Source organism: Pundamilia nyererei, unplaced genomic scaffold (genome assembly GCF_000239375.1).
Source record: "Pundamilia nyererei isolate P.nyererei 1_Seehausen unplaced genomic scaffold, PunNye1.0 scaffold00054, whole genome shotgun sequence".
NCBI classification, from domain to species: domain Eukaryota; kingdom Metazoa; phylum Chordata; class Actinopteri; order Cichliformes; family Cichlidae; genus Pundamilia; species Pundamilia nyererei.
Window position 1 is genome coordinate 2,667,611 of NW_005187455.1, and position 22,781 is coordinate 2,690,391.

At 39.9% G+C, this 22,781-nt stretch overlaps 2 protein-coding genes and 1 long non-coding RNA gene across 7 annotated transcripts in view; 1 reads left to right on the forward strand and 2 right to left on the reverse strand.

The window, feature by feature from the left end:
* arhgef33 (Rho guanine nucleotide exchange factor (GEF) 33) overlaps positions 1 to 12,365 on the forward strand; it is a 13,074-nt gene extending 709 nt beyond the window's left edge. Inside the window, exons 2-17 of the mRNA XM_005733728.1 lie at positions 2,134 to 2,177; positions 3,777 to 3,941; positions 4,293 to 4,411; positions 4,605 to 4,753; positions 4,855 to 4,917; positions 5,388 to 5,514; positions 6,038 to 6,170; positions 8,118 to 8,225; positions 8,622 to 8,714; positions 8,991 to 9,139; positions 9,246 to 9,335; positions 9,650 to 9,828; positions 10,775 to 11,235; positions 11,327 to 11,551; positions 11,724 to 11,863; positions 12,017 to 12,365. Coding sequence (XP_005733785.1) covers positions 2,134 to 2,177; positions 3,777 to 3,941; positions 4,293 to 4,411; positions 4,605 to 4,753; positions 4,855 to 4,917; positions 5,388 to 5,514; positions 6,038 to 6,170; positions 8,118 to 8,225; positions 8,622 to 8,714; positions 8,991 to 9,139; positions 9,246 to 9,335; positions 9,650 to 9,828; positions 10,775 to 11,235; positions 11,327 to 11,551; positions 11,724 to 11,863; positions 12,017 to 12,146 — 2,375 coding nt within the window. The 3' untranslated portion in view covers positions 12,147 to 12,365. The remainder of the gene's footprint in view (positions 1 to 2,133; positions 2,178 to 3,776; positions 3,942 to 4,292; positions 4,412 to 4,604; positions 4,754 to 4,854; positions 4,918 to 5,387; positions 5,515 to 6,037; positions 6,171 to 8,117; positions 8,226 to 8,621; positions 8,715 to 8,990; positions 9,140 to 9,245; positions 9,336 to 9,649; positions 9,829 to 10,774; positions 11,236 to 11,326; positions 11,552 to 11,723; positions 11,864 to 12,016) is intronic.
* Positions 7,430 to 8,690, reverse strand: LOC102209266 (uncharacterized). The gene is made up of 3 exons (XR_311747.2): positions 8,544 to 8,690; positions 8,148 to 8,215; positions 7,430 to 8,027 (listed from the first exon to the last, which is right to left on the reverse strand). It is a non-coding gene; the product is annotated as an uncharacterized LOC102209266 (long non-coding RNA).
* Positions 12,366 to 17,936: 5,571 nt separating the features above from the next.
* LOC102209756 (mitogen-activated protein kinase kinase kinase kinase 3) overlaps positions 17,937 to 22,781 on the reverse strand; it is a 42,682-nt gene continuing 37,837 nt past the window's right edge. For all 5 annotated transcript variants that reach the window (XM_013910997.1, XM_013910995.1, XM_013910996.1 and 2 more), the window contains 12 exons: positions 22,436 to 22,520; positions 22,262 to 22,341; positions 22,037 to 22,097; positions 21,700 to 21,817; positions 21,456 to 21,514; positions 21,105 to 21,208; positions 20,589 to 20,760; positions 20,414 to 20,482; positions 20,185 to 20,277; positions 19,990 to 20,060; positions 19,278 to 19,333; positions 17,937 to 18,462 (listed from right to left, as the gene is read on the reverse strand). In XM_013910997.1, the coding sequence (XP_013766451.1) occupies positions 18,375 to 18,462; positions 19,278 to 19,333; positions 19,990 to 20,060; positions 20,185 to 20,277; positions 20,414 to 20,482; positions 20,589 to 20,760; positions 21,105 to 21,208; positions 21,456 to 21,514; positions 21,700 to 21,817; positions 22,037 to 22,097; positions 22,262 to 22,341; positions 22,436 to 22,520 (1,056 nt within the window). In that variant the 3' untranslated portion in view covers positions 17,937 to 18,374. The remainder of the gene's footprint in view (positions 18,463 to 19,277; positions 19,334 to 19,989; positions 20,061 to 20,184; positions 20,278 to 20,413; positions 20,483 to 20,588; positions 20,761 to 21,104; positions 21,209 to 21,455; positions 21,515 to 21,699; positions 21,818 to 22,036; positions 22,098 to 22,261; positions 22,342 to 22,435; positions 22,521 to 22,781) is intronic.

Genomic DNA, 22,781 nt, shown 5'->3' on the forward strand with positions numbered 1-22,781 from the left:
ATGGGTATTAAACAGGGATTATTTAGTTATTTTAATTTATTTTAACAGTACATCAAGATTGTGACCTACAAAAATAATTTTAATTATCCTTCATTTAATTCAAGCAGGGTCAAGAACCTCAGAAGGGTTTACCTAAATGGGATGTGGATGATTTTAATGTTATCAATTACTCCCGCTTGTTTCCTGTTTTCACAAGCCAAAATGTCTGCTGTTTCACATCAACGCTAAAGTACACCAAACGCAGCTTTGACCTTTTTGTCCTGATTGTTGGTTACCAGCTGAACGCAAGCTGTGATTTAGGTTTGTTTGGAGAACAAAGCCAGCGTGTATGAGATGAACTAAACATGGAGTCCAATGCTATACCAAAAATATGTCTTACTATCCAGACAGTTGTTGCTACTTGTTACCAAATGAGACATACAGTGCAGAAGCAACATCAAAATGTCACAAAATCCTTTTGGTTTCCTGATGGCAATAAATTTAAATATTCTTTGCATCTTCTGTTGAGGTCACTCTGGGACAGATGTTGATGTAACATGTTGACGTCAACTTTTTTGGCCTGAAACAGCTGAAGCCAAAAGCACAAACTCAAAATGCCAGAGGGAATTTGACAGAGAGTCTTCATTGTGGGACACATTCCTTGTTTTGCTCTTTCACGGACGAGAAGTGTTACTCATATTGTGCTCGTGCTCCTCATCACTTATGCATGATGATATATGTAAAACGTGTTTCATATGACCCCGTGCAGTTTTGACAGTAGCCTCGACCTGTGACATTTTCGCAACAGACACAAGCATTGTACTTTTCTATAACCATCAACTGTGCCCAAATGCATGAAATATTTGCCATGAACCACACTGCAATGTTTTTGTTTTTTTACCTTTAACATAGGAAATGCAGACACGCTGAACGGTGAATGATATAAATTCACACACTAAGTCTGAAGCTGCCGTGATGCTGAAAGCAATTTGCAGCAATGTGGTGATCACCAAGCGACTACAGATGAAAAGATGCTGGTGATGTGAAGTGAACATGGCTCGTGATAGACTTCAAGACTAGCAATGTGACTACCAATGAGAGTGAGGAATACTATTGATTGACATATAGCATGGTAGTCAAGCTCTTAAGCTGTGTCCACGCTGGAAGCAATTTGCTTGTCGTGCATTGCTTTACAGTCGACCGTGTGCAGAGGTTTCAGATTACCCGTTACCTAGGTAACCTTCTAATATATTTACTACCACATTATGTCAATCAAGGGTATCCTGTTCTCTTATTGGTAGTAATTCGCTTGCCTTGAACAGAGCCCTTGAGTAAGTGAATGCTATTAGAAAAAAGGTCCATTGGAGTGAATGGACCTTGTTGAATCCCGCCCACTTTGCATCACCAGCAGTTACTTTCCCTGTAATTGGTTGAAGTTGCCACATGTGGATACAACTTTAGGTTACACTGGGGTTGATGAAAAGAGTTTAATGCAGACATTAATGACTTTAATCACACGACAGAGAAAGCTCACGGCGCAGGCTTTTTTAAACTTTATTTGAGTGGGTTGAAATTCATTTGACGTTTACAGTTTGTTGAAATTACATGATCACAATTCTCTGTAATTCAGAGCATTTAACAGTTACGCCGAATTTTATGATTCAAGACCAAACGTGAAACTCACTGAACTTTTTGGAGTCAGATAATATGAGGAGCAACTTTTCTTGTATATAAAAATATATTAAAAGTTTGTTATTTTATAGAATATCATCTGTGTAATTTATATTTATTCTACTTTTATTTTTGAGATGCATGAACCAAACCTGTTTTCTGTGGTCTTTTGTCCTGAATAAGTGTGATAAATAATCTGTTAGCGATGCCAATTATCGATGATGTAACAAGTAGAAATTCTTTGAACTTAATCTTACATGATGTGTCAAATGTCTGAGAAAGAAAAGGTAAATAAACTGTTAATTTACATTTGGTGGGAAAAAAGGGGTTTTCTTGTGGCAACCTCTTTCATGCCTTTTCCATACTTGCTTAACAAACAAACACTTAACAGTGGATTTGTCTGTGGATTCAATCAACATTTTCACAGAAATTTAGCAGATGTTGTGTGGACACCACACTCAGCTTTTCATGTTTTCTCCTTAGATACAGAGGGAAATGTTGAAGAAGCTAGCCAGGGGATTTCTCAGGTAATCAAGAACTTTTAAACACTTCACACTTCATATTTATTTGTTTATGCCTCATAATGGGTGAGCTAAAAAAAACCATGAATAATCCCAGCTTTATTATCAAATCAGAACAAGCTCATTTAGACAAGTTACCAATAAATTACATAATATTTGGTTTATGACTTAAATTGTCTATTAACAACCGAGCCTTTCTGTCACTATTTATCAGAAGACGCAACAAGATGTTTCTTTAAATAGTAAAACTTTTATATATATATTTTTTACATTTTTAATACATTTTGTGTTGGTGACTTTGAGCAAACGCTGTGCTCTTTCTAGAGTAGATTTTGCTCAAGATATCAACATAACCAGTGCTGGCATTTAGACTCACTGTGCCTCACACTTTTTAAATTTAAGAATATTTGATTGGTTTTATTTTATGATGAAGTGAAACAAAGAGCAAGAAGAGTGAGTTATCCAATGTTGGACTCTGCAGACAAATAACCCAAATCAGAAGACAGCATATTGCCCGAGATAGTGAAGCATTTTCATCACAATGAGTATGGACTACCAAAAGTGAACAGAGCACACAAGAAAAATGCTGCTTACAAAGTTTTAAAATAAAGTTTCGGCTCTTTTAAATTTGCACCAGGTCTCATCACATTTTAACAAAAGCTCTTATTTACTCACAGAGGATGTGAAATACTTTATGAATAATTTATAGTACAGGACTCACTTGTACAGTATAAGAATTCAGTCTCCAAATTGAGTTCACTTTAGCACATCATGCTCTCTTAAGTATTATTTAAATAAAACTCTTATTCAGATTAACTAAACTCAATATTGGCAGCTGATACGAGTAAATACTAAGATCTATGCATTGCAGTAGATGCAGATGCTTCTATGAATCATTATTTAGCCACTCCTTAGAGCTGTAGCCTCCAGGTGTATAGACGCATAGTCAGCTATTACACAGGAAAAAGAGCAATAAGGCAAACAGGACAGATGGTCTATTGAGTTTCCTGCTTGATGCCTTTCACATGACCAAGAGAAAAAGAAAAGCAAGAGAGCGATGGAAAGATAGGACAAGAGAGAGCTGCAAAACCCATGTAATGTTCCCATGAGCTGATTCAGTTATGCCCGTGAAGTAAATTCAATCAGCTATGCATGAGAAAACTGAGAATGGAAGAGCAGAGAAAAAACAAAGCAAGATAAAGATTTCTCTATGTATGGAATGTAATCAGGGAAAGGTTAACATAATGATAAGGGTTTAAAAGACAGCACAAAACAAGTCAAAATGCACCAAAAGCACAAAGAATCAAGTGTAACAAAGTTGGAGCAAATTGGCAAAATAGAAGTTAAAAAATGGAGCTTAAAATATAGCACAAATGAAATAATGTCTAAACTGTCTGGTTAAAGAAATGAAAAATGGATTCAACCTACAAATACCTTCAGGTAAATAATCAGATGGATCAAATCAGAGAACTTAGAGAAGCATCGATACCGAGCTCCTTCTCATTTGTATAACTTTGAATCCCTCAGTTGTTTCTCTTTTAATTTGACACACCCTTAAGCACACTGGTGAAAACATTACATGTTAAACTGCTCCTTGTGATGCAGCTGTGGGGTCTGGTGGTTGAGCTGCGTGAGGGGCTCCAGGCGGCGCTGGGGGAGCTGTGCGAGCTGCGTCAAAAGGACCACGGTTTGGAAGAGAAGCTGCAGGCCCATCAGACTGATGTGGATGATAAGATAATGGGCCTCAAGAACACGCTCAACACATTTAAGGTGCTGGAGAAGCTAGACAGTAAAAACACACACATACACAGTCTACTCTTGGTGTGGCCTCTGAAACATAATTTAGAACATCTGACTTGGACTCTGTTGAACTGTAAACTAATTTAATTAGGCAGGAAGGCAACTCTTTCAGACTCTCACACTTCTTTTCAACAGGCAGTTCAACGTGGACTACGTTGCTAATGTTTTTTTTAATGTGCATGCATACGAGAAATTCTCTCTTTTTGATTTGAATCCCAAATTCTCCCCTTAAAATCTGACCCTGGTACTTCCCATTTCAGCATAGTGACTTTCCCAGTTTTCCCAAAGTAAAACTACTGGCACCTTTTAATCTTCTTGCAGGAGGAGCTGAATGTGGCGTTGTTCCACATCAGGGACATTTCCAGCAGACAAAGAGCTGTTCAGAAGAGGATAGAACTGCTGCACTCAGAAAACAAAGATATGATGTCAGTTCCACACAGGTAGGGCTGCAACATTTTGAAAAAGGTGCTAGTTTTAATAAATGTACACGCATATAAAAATTATTCACAGTAATTATTCAATCATCCCACTCAGCTCCCTAATGGTGACCCAAAAAGTTCAACTTTCATATGTAACTTTGTCAAATAAGCGCTCTTTTTAATTCTCCTTCACCTGTGCTGATCGGGCCACTAGCAGAAAGAGCTCCAAGGCTGATGTGCTGACAGCATCCAGTGATGAACACATCTGTGTGCCCAGCCAATCAGAGCTCAGTGGTATTCAGCACTTTTTCCCCAATACGCAGAGCAGCGGGTCACCGCCGAGGAGCACCACGTCGACTCAGAGTGAGTCTGTGTATTTCAACATTCACTATGCAAAGAGTGTAAGCGAGAAAATGACCGGCTCGTAGAGGCAGTTTGCTCATACTAGTGTTTGTGTGTTGCAGCCTCCACGTCTGAGCAGGACCAGCAAAGATCTTGTCCTGAGACCAATAGTCAGACTGAAATAAGTAAGAAATACACCTGTTTCTGCTGATAAACATACTACTGCGGGTAGTCCACATATCTATGCACGGACCCACTAAACCACAGTCTCTTTTTACATCCTGAATCATGCATTACTTGGTAGTCAGAGGAAGTTTAAAGGCAGAAGTAGGTGGATTTTACCACCTCCAGACAGAGCTATGGGTAGGAGTTTCACCACTCTTTTTAATTTAAGCAAAACTCAATATATAAATATAATTGTTAAAATGGGATTTTAGTCAACATACATGACCATATAAAAAGGTGTTTTAACCAGCTTTTGCCTTATGTTTGATGGCAGGTTTTATAACAGGTGCATATTACAAAAAATATTATACACAGGTAGTAAAGGCCAGCCAGTAAGCCTGGCCCCCTTTGCAGTTGTCTGTCTTTTATGGTTACAGAATAATCCTCTTTATTCTCAGAGTTTAAAGTAGATTGTGTTCTGTATGTGCAGATAAAAGACAGAGAGCAGCCTTGGAGCTGCTGGAGTCTGAGAGAGTTTACGTGTCCCACCTTTCTCTGCTTCTGAAGGCAAACATCTCCTTTAACGGATCAGAAGCCCTCACTTCCAAAGACAAACGGTAAAGCCTGCTGACACCCTAAGATGGCTCGATTCAGACTGATAATTGAAGAAAAAGACATGTAAAGCAGTTTTTTGGAAAGAAGAAATGTCCCAGCCACCACTAACCCCTACCTGATACACACACAGAGACACACAAATCAACACTCGCAAGAATATATTCCTGATCTAATTTGAGTGCTTGCAGTGAAGGGTGAACAGGAAATAAACAAATTAAATAAAGGCACATTGTAAACACCAGAGAAGACACTCTGTTAAAGAGACTCCACACAGCTTGTTAATGCAATCACTGCTTAGCTTCAGCACACGTGCTCCCAATGACTGAAAGCGCCAGTGAAATGGTGCCATCGCTGAACTGGGTCAAATGTTAATTGTGAATGATTGCATTTGTTTTAAATTGCTTATCCTGCTGTCAGATGTCTGCCACACAAGATGGCACACTAATTGACACAAATGCAGGTTTTCTCACGTTTTGTAGGAATGTTGATGTTTATAACATCTGCTGCCTTTTGTTCTACTTTTAGTCCATTTCCCAGCTCTTTGAGGTTTCTGATCCAGCAGCACCTTGAGCTCCTTCATACTCTTCAAGAACGTGTGCTCAAATGCCAGTGGCAAGGCATCATGGGAGATATATTCATGAGGCTTACAAGTAAAGAGGTAAACACAGAATGAGAGCGCAAAACGAAATGTGGATATTGTCCTTTTTGATGTGAGCACCATCTACTGGTAAATAAAATGAAAGTCTTTGAATTCTTAACATCTTTTAAACCAGCAGGCAGTGAATGCTACATATGCACTCCCTCCATTTTTCTAATAAGGTGTTGATTCAATATCAGTTATCTGAATCTATCTTTCATGGACTTCCTTTTCAGCTTTCTTAGCCTGCACAGTTTGTTTTTCTATGCTATGTTTGAAATAATATAAGAATCTTTTAAGTGTATTTAGGCATTTAGAATTGGTCAAGACCTGCAGAAGTTCAAAGAAAGCATCAGACTGGGAAAAAAGGTGATTTATGTGACTTTGAATATAGTATAGTTGTTGGTGCCAGACAGACTGGTCTGAGTATTTCACAAACTCCTGATCTGCTATGATTTTCCAACACAATCATCTCTAGGGTTTAGAGAAGAGCAGCAGTTCTCTGGGTGAAAATGCCGTGTTGATGTCAGAGGTCAGAGGAGAATGGCCAGACTGCTTTGAGTTGATAAGAAGGATATACTAAGTTGTTACAATCAAGTTATGTGTCTCTGAATGCACAACATATCAAACTTTGAAACAGCAGATGAATATATAGGACCCAATATGCAGACTCCTGGAGGAAGAACTTAAACTCAAAAGTCCACTGCTTTATTGCAGGCAAACGTCAAAAATAGAACAAAACTAGGAGGGCTGGAAACTGGACTGGAAACTAAACACAGGGCAGAATGAGGGTACGACGTGACACTAAGCACGGGGAACACGGGGCTTAAATACAAAAGGCAGTAACACAAACATGAGACACACAAGGCGAGCACGGCTGGGAGCAATCAAGCCTGACGAGACGGAGGGACACAAAAGAGAATACAATGACCTGAGACACTGACCTTCAAAATAAAACAGGAAACAGACTGGCACAGAACTAAACCCATACTAAACACTAGAAATCAAACCACAAAGAAATTATACAATAATAATACACAAAACGCTGGCTCACTGACCCAGGACCGTCACAGTGAGTCTCAATTGCTGCTGTTTCATTTGGATACAGGATCAGAATTTTTGGTGAACAATATATATACATGGATCCATCCTTCCTTGTATCAACTGTTCAGGCTGTTGGTAGTCTGGTAATAGTGTGGGGGATATTTGCTTGGCATGCCTTGGGCGATTTAGAACCAGCTGAGAACTGTTGCTGACCATGTCCACCCTTTTATGACCAATGCACCCCCCCCCCCCCCAACCTCTGTGCTGCTATCATCCACTGTCTTCCTGCTACTTTCAGACCAATAAGCATTCTCCAACAGCCCAAGCAGGGAAAACCTCTGCAACAATTTCAGCTGAGAACAGTCAGATCTGCCATCCTGCACTGTTAGCCCTGATCAGGGTAATTAGTGGTTTTCCTCACAGAGGTTTCCTTGCATCCATCCTCCAGTGGGACTGGCAGTCCTATTAGGATCATCTTCTTTCCTTTGTCAGAATATTGTCAGGTGGAAGTATAGTTTATTCCCCAGGTCCACCTTCATATGCCATACCTGTGCAGTCTGCAGGAGGGTGCTGTTGATCTTCTTGGAGGAGAGTGTTTTTTCTCCCTGCTAGATGAACTGGATTTATGGGATGGGTTTCCCACGAGTCTGATGCTTTTTCAGTTCATCCTTCTCCAAGGTGTCTGCCAGTGCTCTAAAGACTTGGCTGTACTCCCATCTGTAGCTTCCCTGTACAGTCTTGCATCCCCACGAGTGTGTCTCAGCATGACTCTCCTTCAGCACTCTGTCATCCCAATCTGTGCAGATTTGATAGTGCAGGGAAGTGTTTCGTGCACTAAATGGAGGTAGAGAGAAATGCAGAAGGTCTCCAGTGTATATAAAGAGCATGCAAACTCAGGCAGTATATCTCTCCTTCTTCCTCCAGAGTGATTTCTTGGATTTTTATGTGTCCTACCTGAAGGAGCTTCCAGACTGTCTGTCAGTTGTCAACATGCTGGCCACCAGCTCCATGAAGTCTTCGGCCTTGCTTGAGGTAACAGAAAAATGTGAAATATGACAGGTTTTGATGTTAAATTTAAAAGCACAGAATGTAACATGACGGGGCAGAGCAGGGAGGACAGGATGAAAAAGAATACCAGCATACTTCTAAAAACAAAAAAAATCCAGAAACTTACAGCTCATATCACCAAAGAAACGCCAGCATATCTGTCGATTTCTGATTTAACTCTCAGATACTCTCAGAATTGCTTGAGTGGAGGTAACTTAAGTATCTGGAAACCCTGTCAAGTTTCATTTCAAGCCTTGTTTTATATAAAAGCTTCAGACAAATGACGAAATTCACAGTCCTTACACCTGCTGTGTTTTTCCCTTTGATGCTGATTGGTCCATCTGTGCTGCATTGTGCTTGACTGTGTGGTGCTGCTATCAGAGTGACATAGCAGGTGATGAATCCAAACCCTCCCTCTACACTCTGCTGCTTCAGCCAGTTCAGAGGATCCCTGAGTACCTGCTGCTTTTACAGGTTGGATCAACACCACTGCCAGAATTGTCCTTATATGTTCATATCCTGCAACACACAAACTTGATACAAATACGATACTCTGAAACCATGCAGAAAAAGGTTATCAGTAAACAGAAACAGAAATAAAATGACAATTAACAACTCAGTATTATTATGACTGAAGATTAAATCTGATGTATGAATATTTAAATTGTCTATCTGTGTGTGTGTGTGTGTGTGTGTGTGTGTGTGTGTGTGTGTGTGTGTGTGTGTGTGTGTGTGTGTGTGTGTGTGTAGGGACTACTTAGGCAGACTGATGCAGAGCATCCAGACTACTATCTGCTGCTGGTGTGCATACAGCAGTTCAGGGCTTTTACTACACAGTACCACCACCTCCTCCAGCACAATCAGGAGCTTCTGCTGCTCAACCGCAAGGAGGTGAAGAGGTCAGGATTACCATCTTTCGAAAAATATCAACTTTAAAACAAACATTAAACAAAACATTTTCAGTGTGAAGGAGCTTAATGTTCTCTGTGCTGTGCACCCCTGCAGGTCTACCATGAAACAGCTGTTAAAGACAGTAGAGAGTGGGATTCAAGCCAGCAACACTGGCTCACCGTACCCTTGCAGCAGTGCAATGCTGTGAGTAGTCAGTTTACCGGGCATTTAATGTAGTGTTTACATGACTCAGACATTTCTGTTAGACATTAATAAATGAATAAGAGTTAAAGATAAGTAGATTATTCCTGGAAAGCAACAGACACAAAGCCCTGATAGATAAATGCTTAATATTTGTTATTGCTTTCTCATTTAAAAAATATAGATATAAAAGCAGTTACATACTCGCCATGTTTTCCTACCAGTCCAGTAACCTTTCAGTATTTCTTGATTACTTCTGTAAAAAGCTGTCGGGTGCTGCTGTAAACGAAGTTTATTTTTTCGTTTCTTCACTGCAGGGAACATGCCAACCAGGTGAGGCGCAGAAAGCAGTGTCTCCTGGAACAGATTCAGTCGCACCGTTTCCAAGATTGGGACCGAGACCAAGAAACTGAAACTCATTGCTATGATGCAGAGTGGCCCTCCCGCCTCCCTTTCTTCAGCCATGAGCTGGACTCACGGAACCACAAACCAACAGGTCAGTAAAATAGTTCAATAAGAGGAGATCATTAGAAGGAACTGAGCGTGATTTAACGAAATAAAGAATTCCCAGCAGAATGGAAAAGGGCAGGACCCCCCCAGAGTGTAGATGCTGGCGGTAATGAAGGGTAATGAAGTTGGGGGCTTTGGTGAGGTGGAAATGGGGAGGAGGTGGATTGCACAAAGGAGACTGCAAGAGAGACTGAAAGTTGAGCATTGCAATTTAAAGGCTGATTGAAGAAGAGAAACAGAAAGATGATTGGACTAGAGCAATGATAGTGGCATGGAGTTTTACAGCGTGGGAAAGTGGATGTTTCAAGTTCAATTTGTTCTCTCCCAGCATTCAAATGCAGCCCTTTGGAGCAGGAATTAACACCTTTCCTTTTAGACATCCTCAGACAACACTTCATACTTCATCATGAACTTTTTTTTAAAAGTGTAGCTTCAAAACGTCAGCACACAGGGCCACTATAAAGGATGTTTATCGCACAGGATGCTCTGGTGTCAGCATGCCAACCGACTGGCTTACCACTGTGCACATTTTGAATAAGAAGTACCAATTTCATCAAAAACCCGAGTCAAGTAAAATTAAAATCCAGGGCACAATTGAGTTAAACTCATCGGTATCTATCTGATGTCCCAGGTCAACTTTTACATTATATAGTTTTAAATCCATTGTTTGTGGCTTGATTGGGGCTTGATGGCTTTATTTTTTTTAACCACATCCTCTTTAAGAAAACCTAAATACAAAACCAAAGCAGTATTTGGGCATCTCCTATCACAGTATTTTATTCAGCGTCAGACAGATGATTCCCCAGAGTAATTTTATTTTTGGGACATGATGAAACTTCCCAAACTTCCCTTTTCCCCAACTTGTCATTTTGGTTCTTATTTTACATCAGTCAACAATTCAGTTTTTTGTTTGTTTGTTTTTTTGCTTTCAGGTCTTGGCAGCATCCCAGAAAGTGAGCCCTCTGAGAGGTCAATGTTGTGCCAGCATCATCTGCCTCCCAGACCTGCAGAGTTCCGCCAGGTTCAGCCGGGATCTGCTCTGGCAGATGCCCTCGGAGAGTTTCTCCTTCCTCCAGATCCCCCTGGGCTGGAGAACCTCTATGAAGAAGATGGAGGCTCTTTTCATGACACCTCTATGTTGGACCGCTGTTCTTCTGCCTCTTCTGATTCCTCCATTGACATTGCCTTTGTGAAGTGCCCAAAAGCCCCCCCAGCGTCACATCACGGAATAGCAACAAATGTGTCGACTACCCGCGATGTTTTTGGCAACATAGGAAGCCAAGGGAATGGTTATAGCAAACTGCCCAACCGTGGTTGTGTCTCTCCAGACGAAGCTGTTCTTATGCGTCGCAATCAGCATCGCCCCCTTCAGGCCAGCCAACGTAAGAGCAAGGTGAGTTTATTTGTAAGAGATATATAAAAATATTGAAGAATCATTTTTGTAGATGTTCATAATCGACATGTATGCCATCTCTGCTGTTAAGTCACTGAATGGGCTGCAAATGGAGAACACAGTGAGTGGTCTGGACAGTGGACCTCTATCAGACCATCTCCAAAGGGTGGGATTGGGCAGCCATGCCAAACTGGAGCGCCAGAGCAGTAAAGGCAGCAAAGGAAGTTCCACCCCCTCCCGTAAGGTCCAGACCCCCTTGGCGAACAGAGCGGACAGTGACAAGCAGAGCCCTGATCTTCACGGACTGCTCAGCATAGTGGGTTTCAGCAAACATCTATTATTAAAGAACCATTATCATGTCTGTACAGGAATTGCCTGTTACATTTTAACATTAAAACCACAGAACCTGACAACAGGAAAATCATATTTTTAGTATTATTTCTTAATTTTCTTGGTAAATACTGAAATATTGTTTTCAACCACATCAGGACACAGGAATCCAGTCATGGGGCGATGAGTCCAAGTGGAGGAGTGGGACGGAGGACAGTAACCACACCCCCTTCAGCGAGAGGAGTCGCAAAGACAAAGGAGGCTTTAGGAGCTCTTTCAAGAAACTGTTCAAGAAAAAGTAAGAAAGATAGTGTAGCATCATGGAGTTAGACACATGGCTGGCTTGGCACTGCAGTTTCTTTAACTTGAAGAAACAAAGATGCCAAAAAGAAGGCAAGATTGAAAGGAAAAACATGTATTCAATTTAAACCCTTTTCTTTCCTCCTAACAGAACTAGTGATGAGAAAAAGGAGAAAGGAGGTGAGAAGACACCAGAAAGTCAAAATAATGGTGAATATGAGTCACCGGGGAAAAACCCCAAACTGGTCCAGCTGGAGATGAACCGCGGCACAGCTGTATGAGCACTGCTCTGCAAACAGGCACTGTGACACATGAACAAAGATGCTGTATAATACATGCATGTACATCATACATATATACTAATGAGAGAAAATCGAGGCTGTTTTTCCTTTCTTTAAAACTTATAGACGCTGTATAAACACTGTACAGATATAAGCAACTGATTTATGTTTCAATTACAAAATCCTTCACACTGAGGGAAATATGATGCGGTTATACAGTAAACAACTCAGTATTGTTGTTTATAACACTGAATATTAGCTCTTTTGCTAATATTCAGTGTTATTATGTTAAGCTGTAGAGCGAAAGACTAGCAAAAAGACAGGCAGTAAACAACATAAATTAAACAGGACTCCATGGTTAAAAACAATATAATTTTGTGTCAGTTAACATTAGATGTGTGATGAATGGTGCCCCACACTGTAAAAAGTCTCACTCCATTTCTTTCCTCTATAACATGTTCCTTTTTCTTTTCCACCCTGACAAAAACATTGTATCGCACGTTTAAACAGTTTCACTCCAGCTCATCTTTCTTTCTTTCAGTCTTCTTAATGATTTTAAGCAATACCCAGAATTACATTGTTGCATATACTCAGGAGAACAAATACTAAGCAGGTAAAATCTGTGTATTTTTGTTCGTGATTAAACATTTTGCTGAAAGACAGTAATGTACATTTTTGTCATTGTGATGATTATTTCTATGAATTGTTTTGTGAAGAAAGACGAATGTCAGAATTTTGAATAAAGGTCCAGACTGTATAATTTGTGGAATCTGGTTCTTTTCCCCTAATTTTTTTAAGTACTAAGATTAAAACACTCAGTCTGAAAACAGAGTAATATCACTCCCAACTTTCTACAACAGTTGGACAATCTCAAACTACGAAGTCAAACTTTGGTGACACTAAAAACTAAATACATCCCACGATTCACTATTGCCACCTTTCCAGCAATAATTCTGAAACTTTATTTTTCAGCCATAATGCTTGAGGTAACTGGGCCTCATTTACTAATTTACAGCTTGTATGCACAAACCTGCGTGTACAGGCCGCTTACAAAATAATTTCTTGGCACCATTTCGTAAATTTTTCTTTTACTGCAGTAAATGTCTTACACGGTCCTTGCCCTCCACCCGTTTTCTCCTTGTCAGGTTGTTTTTCACATTAACCATTGAATATCAGACACTATTATTTAACTTCTACAGTCAGACTTTCTCCTTTTTTTTTGTCTTAGAGATGCGAACTTCTCTTTTACAACTTCATCACCACGATAATATCAGTTGTACGGAGCTTGATCAAGCCTATACGTTACGAATGATTCTGATTTACTAACATAGGCATGGTGGTGACAACAAAATCCAAACTTGCATGCAAACTCATTTTTTGTGCAAGGTACGAATGTTTTCATGCAAATACTGTAGTAAATGAGGCCCAGTCTCCTGTTGCAGGGACCCAGTTTTTGTGCAAGCTTCACTTGTCTGCCTGATAATTGGGTGAGGTCTAGCATCCTTTATGACTTGTCACAGTATAAATGCCACAGGTGTTTCCAACATTAACAATGGCTGTTCTGCTGAGGGTTCCTGGAAAGCTGTAACATGCCACCCAGCCACATTTAACCCCGTCAGCCACACAAAGTGCCTTTCCTACCACGTCATCAGTGAAAACGACCTTCACTGAATTGTGACCACAAAATGACCACGCCAAGACCCAAATGGTTCAGTTCCATCTTTTTAATGTGTTAACCTGTCATCTCATAAATCTGTTACACTTCTGAAACAAAATATAGGCAATTATACAGTATGTAAAACAAACCCATTTTATTTTACACTATATACATTACATAACATATGCATTGCAATATGAAAACAGAAGACAAAGGTGATGAAATAGCCACAGAACAGAGGTGACGTATTGTGTTTTGTTTAAGATAGGGATGAGACCCGGATCAAACGGCTTTCGCAAATAACTCAAAAGGACTTCTATGAATCTGCTCTGGGCACCAGGTAGGGAAATCTCTTCTGTTGGAGAAAACAATCCCCAACTCCAAGCACATTAAACATCTCCGTGACTTATTCTACATGCGATTTGATCCAGGCCCAGTTGAGGTTATGAAACACACACTTTTAACATTTCAGCAAAAACCCACAAAGGAAGGCCATGTTGGCACCTGCTCTAAGGATTATAGATTACGCTTGTGTGCATGATGGCAGAAAGAAGAAAACAGAGCATCATTCAATCCCACATGAACTTTGTTGTTATGCTAAATAGACAGATTTCCCAAACTTAAATGTTTTTAACAGGAAAGAATAGGCAGAGGTGGTTAGGGGTGCAGGAATAGCTCCCCCCTTTTTTCCAGCCATGTTGAAACATTATAGAAGTCGGGTGTGCAGCTAAGAGGATACATAGAAGTGTTAAGATATTTAAGAATTATTTGAGATGGCTATTTTGAGAAAACCTCACACTGAGAAAGCCATTTTCAACTAAATGAATTTTTTTCCATTTACACACATCAGCTGAAAGGACACAGACAGTTAAGAGCCAGTTTAGAGAACATGGTGAACGCTAACCTCATGTGCTGCTGATGGCTGCTGATGGCTGTCTTTAGTATTAGACTTTTTTTTTCTTTGATCTAGATACCACGAGGTAGATTTTCTAAATATGGCCAGAGGAAGTTTCAACAACATATTTTAGCATTACAAAAATGAAGAGTGAAATATTTTCGGAGTGCTTGATTCATTTCCCCTCTAAAATAGTACGATTCGCTAAGAGGCTGGTCATGCGGGGTTGATGATGACACTGGCATTTCAACCACTCAAGTGAGGAAAATCAATCAACTTGAATTCATAACTTAAAGGGTAAAAATATGATTATTGTGGCTTAATCTTTTTTGTTTGGCTTAAATAACTTAATAAAGGACTTGGCTGCAGCTATGAAATGACTCCCAGTCTATAATCACGGTTGTTGGCAGGAAGCACATGTATTCATTAATGGCTAAATCAATCACCTGGGACACTAATGCACTTTGCAGGCAATTCATAGTAAAATCGATACATGTTATTGTTTGCTGAAAGAAAAAGGGCAGAGCATTTCTATTCTCACGCCGAGTTCAACCGTTCTGCACTTGATCCTATTGCTTTACAGCGAACTGGAGTCTAGTAAGATGATTCCAAATGTGTCCACAAATACATCGGATGAAAACGTTATGAATAGTTTGTGTGGTTTTACTCTTTACAGGTGGTAACAGATTACCACCTGTGGTGAAACTTTCAACTGTCAGACCCAAAGAATGGCAAGATTTCTCTTTAATCAGACTTGTGACAGATGAAATCAATTCCCGTGAACATTTAAAAGACAATGCTGCAGCCGCTGCTGTGCCTCATCTCTGGGACAGAGATGCACTAAAAACCACAAGGTTGCTGAAGCAGGATTTGCGGCCTGTAATAAATTTTATTTTCAATTTTCAGTGTCACGTGTTGATCTGATAAAGAGTCGCTTATATTCATTTTGATCAATTTACTGCATTTTTTAATTATTTGCTTTAGCCTATAAATATAGGGGGAAAAAATTCGGAGAGAAGCTTTGAGAACGTGAACCATTCGACAGGCAAATGTCTCAGATTTCAGGATTACGCACGGTATCTCGGGTTCATCTACACTGGTGTCCTCAGTAGGAACCTCTAGTGTCACAGCTTGGAAAACTAAATGGTACACGTAGACTCTCCTACACAGACAGTGCGCATCTACATGCATGTAGTGTGAGCTCTCATACAGATATGGGTCTTTAAAAAAAAGTCACAGCTGACAATGAAAACTTCTGCAAATATTTCTCAGGAATACAGGAAAAAAAAGGTGTTACACAGAAATTTCTATTAATGAGTCTGACTGGATTATTGAGCAAGCCTTTGCACCATATTTAAACCAGCAGACCATTATTCATAACGCTACAGGCTACACCACTCAATACCACAATATGGAGAGTAATATATTTGGATGTGGATGCACTGTTAACACCACATACATGCTGTTATTGTTACTGCATTATTTCACTGAGGTCAGATAATGGTAACCCACCACTGTTTATTGCTCAGTGTAGTGAAATGTACTATAGCCTATCAGCCATGTTGTTTTAGTCTAGAGTTGCCTGTGTTACAGCGGTGGCTCACCGGTTGGAAATCACTTGGATGCTGGCGATTTCAGACTGTTGCTAGCCGAGACTGGTTACAAATAGGGTGCTGCACAAAAAACGTCTTGTGATTGCTTTTGGTTGCTAGTACACCGCTGCAGTTACCCATAGTTTGGATGGTAGATCCACAAATTAAGTTGTGCTTCATCGCAGCAAACACCATTTTTTAAAGGAGGCAACTATTGCTTTTATACCCAAATTTAAGCCTGCACACTGAATCAAACTAAACATTCAACAACTAATTTTTCTGCTCAGGAATGTGAGCAAATAACTGTAACTGTAACAGTTTTTATAAAACAGTAAAGCAGCTGTGGCATAAACCTTACATTGGGTGGTGGTCTAATAAATCTGTAAAAGCGTTGTACTTCTTTGTGACCAGTTTCACCTAGCAACCAGCTAATTAACTGGTCAGACAACACCAGGGCTAACTTTTCTCTAGTGATCAGCGGCGGTGGGTCTCTGTTCAGTCTCTGTGTGACTGTGGAACGCAGGCTGGCTGCAGATGATTCAGGTCTGCATTTTACTTTGTAAACACATTATTTCTGTCCAATGGGCTAAAAGCTAATTCGATTTCAGCCTAACCAGATATAATTAAATGACTGTATATCCAGCTCTTTTTGTATTTTCTTATCTGCTGATGCTTTTTTTTTTTTTAATAAAGTGACCAGAAACTTGTCACTTGTTAAAGACCAGATCTGTACATGACACTCTTATATGTGCATATTCTATGTCTACGCACACAGACGCGCACACACATACACACTATGCATACACACACAAGGTCATATATTATAATGACATCACATTTGTTTGTGAAATACATTTTTCTCTGTGCAAATTTGTAACACCAGTGGTTCAATAAAAATAGCAAAAAAATATATATTGCTGAAGAATAAACAAAGATTTCTGATTAAAAAATAAAAGAAGAAACAAAATGAAACGAGCAGAAATGATCATTTTCGTCCACCCTGATGACGGTCACGTGATGAAAACAAGCAGGAAGTCATGACAGCGACGCGCTGAGAGTGAAAAACGGCCAATCGGTGTCCTGTGTTCGCTCAATTTGATCCTGAGGTCCAAGCCATGAGAAGAGTAATATCAGATTACTAAAGATGTTCGTCTGTGAGACTGCAGGGGTCACATGATCAAGGAACTAGGGAGTGAATTTGCTGTCGCAACGTGTCTATTTGTCTCGCGTTTCGTCTCCACAGTTGTACAGACCAACTATACGCACACCTATCTACACAACCCTTTTAGTGTTCGTCTCTGTCAAAAATAATACTACACTTATATTTACAACAATTAAATAGAGGTCAATTAAGCACTTGTGTGGTGACGAGTATTGGAATTTGATGCTAGGGAAAGTGGCAAAGCTTTTTAGTTGGTTTTCTCTTTTTTATTTTTTAAAAAGACAACAAATAAAAAAGGAAATTCATCCTGGTTGTTAAAAGCATGTCATGCCAAAAATAAATAAAGGTGTCGTTTTTTAAAAAAAGGGACAAGTAAGGAAAAAAGGAAGGAGGAGCAATGAAGAAGAAGAAGAGGAGGTCTGCGCAACAAGACCCCCCTGCGAAGAAGCAGCACAAAAAACAGCAGCAGCAGCAGTAGTAGTAGCAGAAGATGTAGAAGTAGTAGTAGTAGAAGTAGTGTTGGAGTCAAATTTCCGTGCTAGACATTGTTCCCAGGGTGATGTATCCAGGGTAGGGGCCAGAGATTCAGCTGGCTATCCCGATCTAAAGCGGCCTCAGGCCAAGAGTTTTAAAACCCTGACACTGTCAGAAACGGGTCTACAACCCACTGCTCTAACGCCACACGCACACTTCACTGATACACATAACACTGCAGCTCTTTATAAAACGCTGCAACTGGGATTCCGCATGTGCACTGATGAACATCTCCCAGACACACTGCTAGTCGGGCCAGGGGAGAAGATGAAGGCTGGGTGGGATAAAAGTGGAGTTGGGATGAGTGTGTCGCTTGCTCCCTTTCCTGTACTAATGCTGGGGTGTCTACAGAGCGTGTTTTATGTGCACGTATGTTAGTGTGCATGTCTCAGTAGCTGTTTTCATGGCCTGCCAGGATGTAGAGGTTGCTGTGGGCTGTAGGGTTGTCCGTAGGCCTGCTTTCCAGCACCACCACCCTGCAACACAAAACACACACGGAGATAAAACATACACACACAACATCTAGTTTAGTTTCAAGTCAAGGTAGCAAAACAATTCACCCTTTCCCAGACGAAAGAACAGCCCAGCTGGTTTTTTAGCGTGTTAAAACAAAACAAAACAAAACAAAAAATAAACGGGATATGGTCCAAGCTTGTAAAAACCCTGTTATTTGGAAAAAGGCAGTAGAGAAACATGACTTACTCTGAAGCTAAGAGTACTCTCCTAACCCGGAGGAAAACTGTGAGAAAGCTGTTAGTACTCTTTCAGAGCAACCCAAAGAATCACACATCACAACTTGAAGATACTCAGCCTCAGTAATGAGAAAACAGACACCAAGATGATCCAGCCTCTACACAAGTATGTCTGTTTTGGTGCTTTGTCAAGGGTCTACAACCCCAGCATTAAACTGAAAGAACTTATGGCATCTGACAGTTTAAGCAGGAAGGAATCAGACCAGATATAATTTTGGTGTCTCTTCTCTCATCATTTAATCAAAAAAATTCCCATATTTTCTCTCTCTGAATTTTCCTGATCACCATCATCTGGCATCAAGCAGGATTTGAAAGTTCTGATAGAAAGCGGCAGAAGTTTTGGGCCGTCTGTGGCCAGCGACCCGTGAGTGTACCTGGGAAGTTTGAGGCCTTTTTCCTCAGCCTCTTGCTCTCTACAGTCATCATGTCTTTAGTGGTGAGACATTAAAGAGAGTGTTAACAGAGACCTAAATGTGTGTCCATGTGTGTGTGACAGGTATGAAACTGTAAGGAAATGCTGGCAGGTAAGTGTTTCTCACCTGTCTGATCCCAGTAGTCTGAAGATGCGTGTGCTGTCTGAGATCTCCTGAGTGATCTGATGAAAGAAAGCAGAAGAGGTGCTAAATGATGCCGTAAAACACTGATGATCTGACTCAGATGTCTCATCAGACTTTTGCCAAATACTCACTAATGATTTAATATAAAGGATTAAGATTTTAAAAACTAATCTTAAAGACATTTTGCACATGAATAGTGCTAATAAAAACCCACAGAGACCGACAATGACCACTGATTATTCTTAGAGACTTGTACAAAATAAAACAAGAGACAAAACACTGCAACAGTTTAAAGTGGCGACAGCCTCAGTGAATGCAGTAGCAGAGTTTGGACCTGGAAGCACGGTTGATGCGTCATTGCTTAACAGACAGATAGTCAGAGTGGAGCGTTTTGACAGACTGTATGTGCATTTAATCCTGGTTTGCAACCATGTAAGAATGTGTAATTATGATACTATCCATAAGGCCACATAAATATTGGGTAGAAATGGAAACTGATACACCCTGTTATCCCTTGAATTACTGTGATGTGATTTTTTTGAGGCTATATTGAGCACCCACAGTAAGGCCCAAAATCCTAATAAAGTAAGATTAAATAAGACACCCTGATGCTGCGGACTAAACATTATTACAGCGCACAGAGGCCACCTGAAGAGCGTGTTTTACTCTTAAATGTGCTCAGTATGAATCTCACCTCATTAGTCTTGAAACTCCGTCCCTGCATGCCATGTCTCCAAAACGCCAATACACTGTCTTGGAGGCAAACTGGATAAAAAAAAGGAAAGAAAAAACCCCCAAAGAAAAACAATACGGATTAAGGTTTGTTTATAGATCAACAGTAACCCACTAGAAGATATCCATGCCATGTAGTCTTTCTGTTTTTGTTTACCGATGTTTTCAATCTGGAAGTTGAAGGTGAGCTCGGCTGACAACTTTCTGCTGGATTTCAACCGACCCTGGAGATTCACTATCTTTATACACCCTGTAGTAGGAAAAACAAAAAAAAGACAGAGGAAACAGTTTGGTAAAACTAATAAAATAAGTGATAATACCTTCTAAATCTGAACCTGAAAAGATCATAAATGGGTAAGATGAGTTAAAATCTATTAGCGACTCACTGTCGAGGCAGACTAGGATCGTGTCTCTCTCTAGCTGAGTGACATGGATCACACATGTCTGTGGGGTTTCTGCAGAGGAGGAGAAAAAGGCAGAGGATTACTTTGGCTCTCGTGCTGTTCCCACCAAAGAAAACTGTTATTGGTTTAACTTGACAGAGCCGGGCGGTGTTCTCACCTGCTTCTGTGAACCAGGAGGAGGTAGAGTTGGGATTGACTGTGCCAAATCGGACCACCTGGCTGAGTTCAGTTCCTTTACTGACTGCGACACAGATGAGAGGGTAGGTCTGTTCAGGGACCACCAACATTTCAAAGACCTCCAACGGACAGGGTAGTGGGAAGTCAATAGTCTGTTACATAGAAAAGGAAAAAAAGTTTAGAAAGCTATGTGTTGTATTTAGATATAATCATAAAATCATTTGACTGGAATCAGCTGAGCCATTTGCTGACTGACTGGCACTAATATCAGCTGATCTGCCAGGACTGCAGAACTTGTGGCCAAGCAAAATTAACACTGTGCTTGGCCTTTTCAAACTTTTGATCTTGAAAACAAAAACTGCTAGCATTGTGGAAAAATTTCTTGCGTGTGCAAATACTTATTTTCTTTCTTGTAACTGTGTAATAAAACGTGCTTAGGAAAGGAGCTTAAATTAAATGAACATTATCTTGATTTTTGGGGAGATTCAAAACTGACCTTGATGAGCATGAACTTCTGCATTGACTCCACCCACTCCAACAGCATGACACTTGACTGGAAGGCTCCACACAGGTACTTATGACCTGTGTATGGGTTACGAACTGCACAAAAACAACAACGGCCATGAATACATTTGAATTTTTCCTCTTTGCACAAAAATTATAATTCAGTGCTATTTTTTGTTCTGCACAAACACCACACAGGACAGTACAAGATAACACGAGGTAGTTTCATGCAACGAGTCCGAATTTGATACAGTTAAATAAAATTAGTCACAGAACATAATTAAAAAACAAAAACAGGTGTTCGACAAAAGAAAATATAAAATCAGCATTTACAGAAACTCACCTACGCAGCACTTTTGGCACCCTTTAGTCTCTGGAATCTTATTGGACACAGCAAACTTCCTATAATAAAGAAATATGATCCAAATATAGAGCTGAACTGGCACAAACTTCTGGTTTTATTGAAAACATATTTAAATTAGTTAAAATAAGCAGGAGTGACATTTAATTTATGCAGGGGGAAAAAACTACAAGGAAACAGAGGCTATAAATATTTCACAGCTTAGATTTTCTAGTTGTAGAGTTACCTGGGAATTATCTTATCAGGCAGCTTGTGCGTGGGAATGGCTACTGGTAACTTCTGTAACTGTCTGGCCTGTTCAAACATACCGCTTAGACTATGGGAGTACAGCTGAGAGGCTTTTCCTGCAATGAAACAGGATATAGAAGAAACAGTTAAAAGGAAATAATAGTAGTGACCTACGATACAAGCTACAAAAGCATATTTGAAGAAATAAAACACATTGTATCAAAAATCATGCGCCGATGATCCAATTTAAGAACAATTTCAGAGACAAATGGGTGAAAGTAATAAGAGCAGTCAAGTGCCACACACTTCTATCATAATGATGTTCGACAACTCACCAGATATGGAAAGAAGACAGTTGTTCATGACATATAACCAGGTACACCGCCGAGGGAAGAGCTGCAGGTGGACACAAAGTAATCTGAGCATCTCAGAGTGCCAGAACATTTAAAACAGTCTGATTCAAAGACTGGACTATCTCACATGTATAACATTACAACTAAGATACCCTGTTTTCAGAAAGTATATAGCATTATGTTAAATTATCCGATTTCTAGTCTCACCTGTTCCATTGTTGTCTCATGTAGCTCATTGAGGTTTAATGTGTAGATTCCCTCTTCTGCTCCGAATATCAAATACTGGTCTGAAACGCACAAAAGAGCATTTGATCCGTGCTTAGTGAAAAGTGAAAACAACACCTGTAAAATAAACGTTGATAGTGTTTTCCTGTTGGTTACCTCTGGTGTCAGGGTTGATCCACGAAGTGGCACAGTGGATCTTGAGGGGACAGCCGTTGAACACCTTGGAGAAACACGCACCCATCTGGAAACGGGAGAAAAAGAAAGAAGTTCAAGATTATTATTTTTTAATTTAAAGGATTCGGAGACCTTGTGATCTAAATGCCTTTAGTGAGACACTCCACACTAAAAAGTAATATTTTAACTTGCTTATGGATTCGTTTTCCATTTTTTTCCAAATGAGTAAATTCATTTCATTTAATATTTTGCACATAAAAAAAACTTTTGTATAGGAACAAAAAGATCCGCAATGCCAAGAAGTCTTTACAACACTAATTCAATTAAC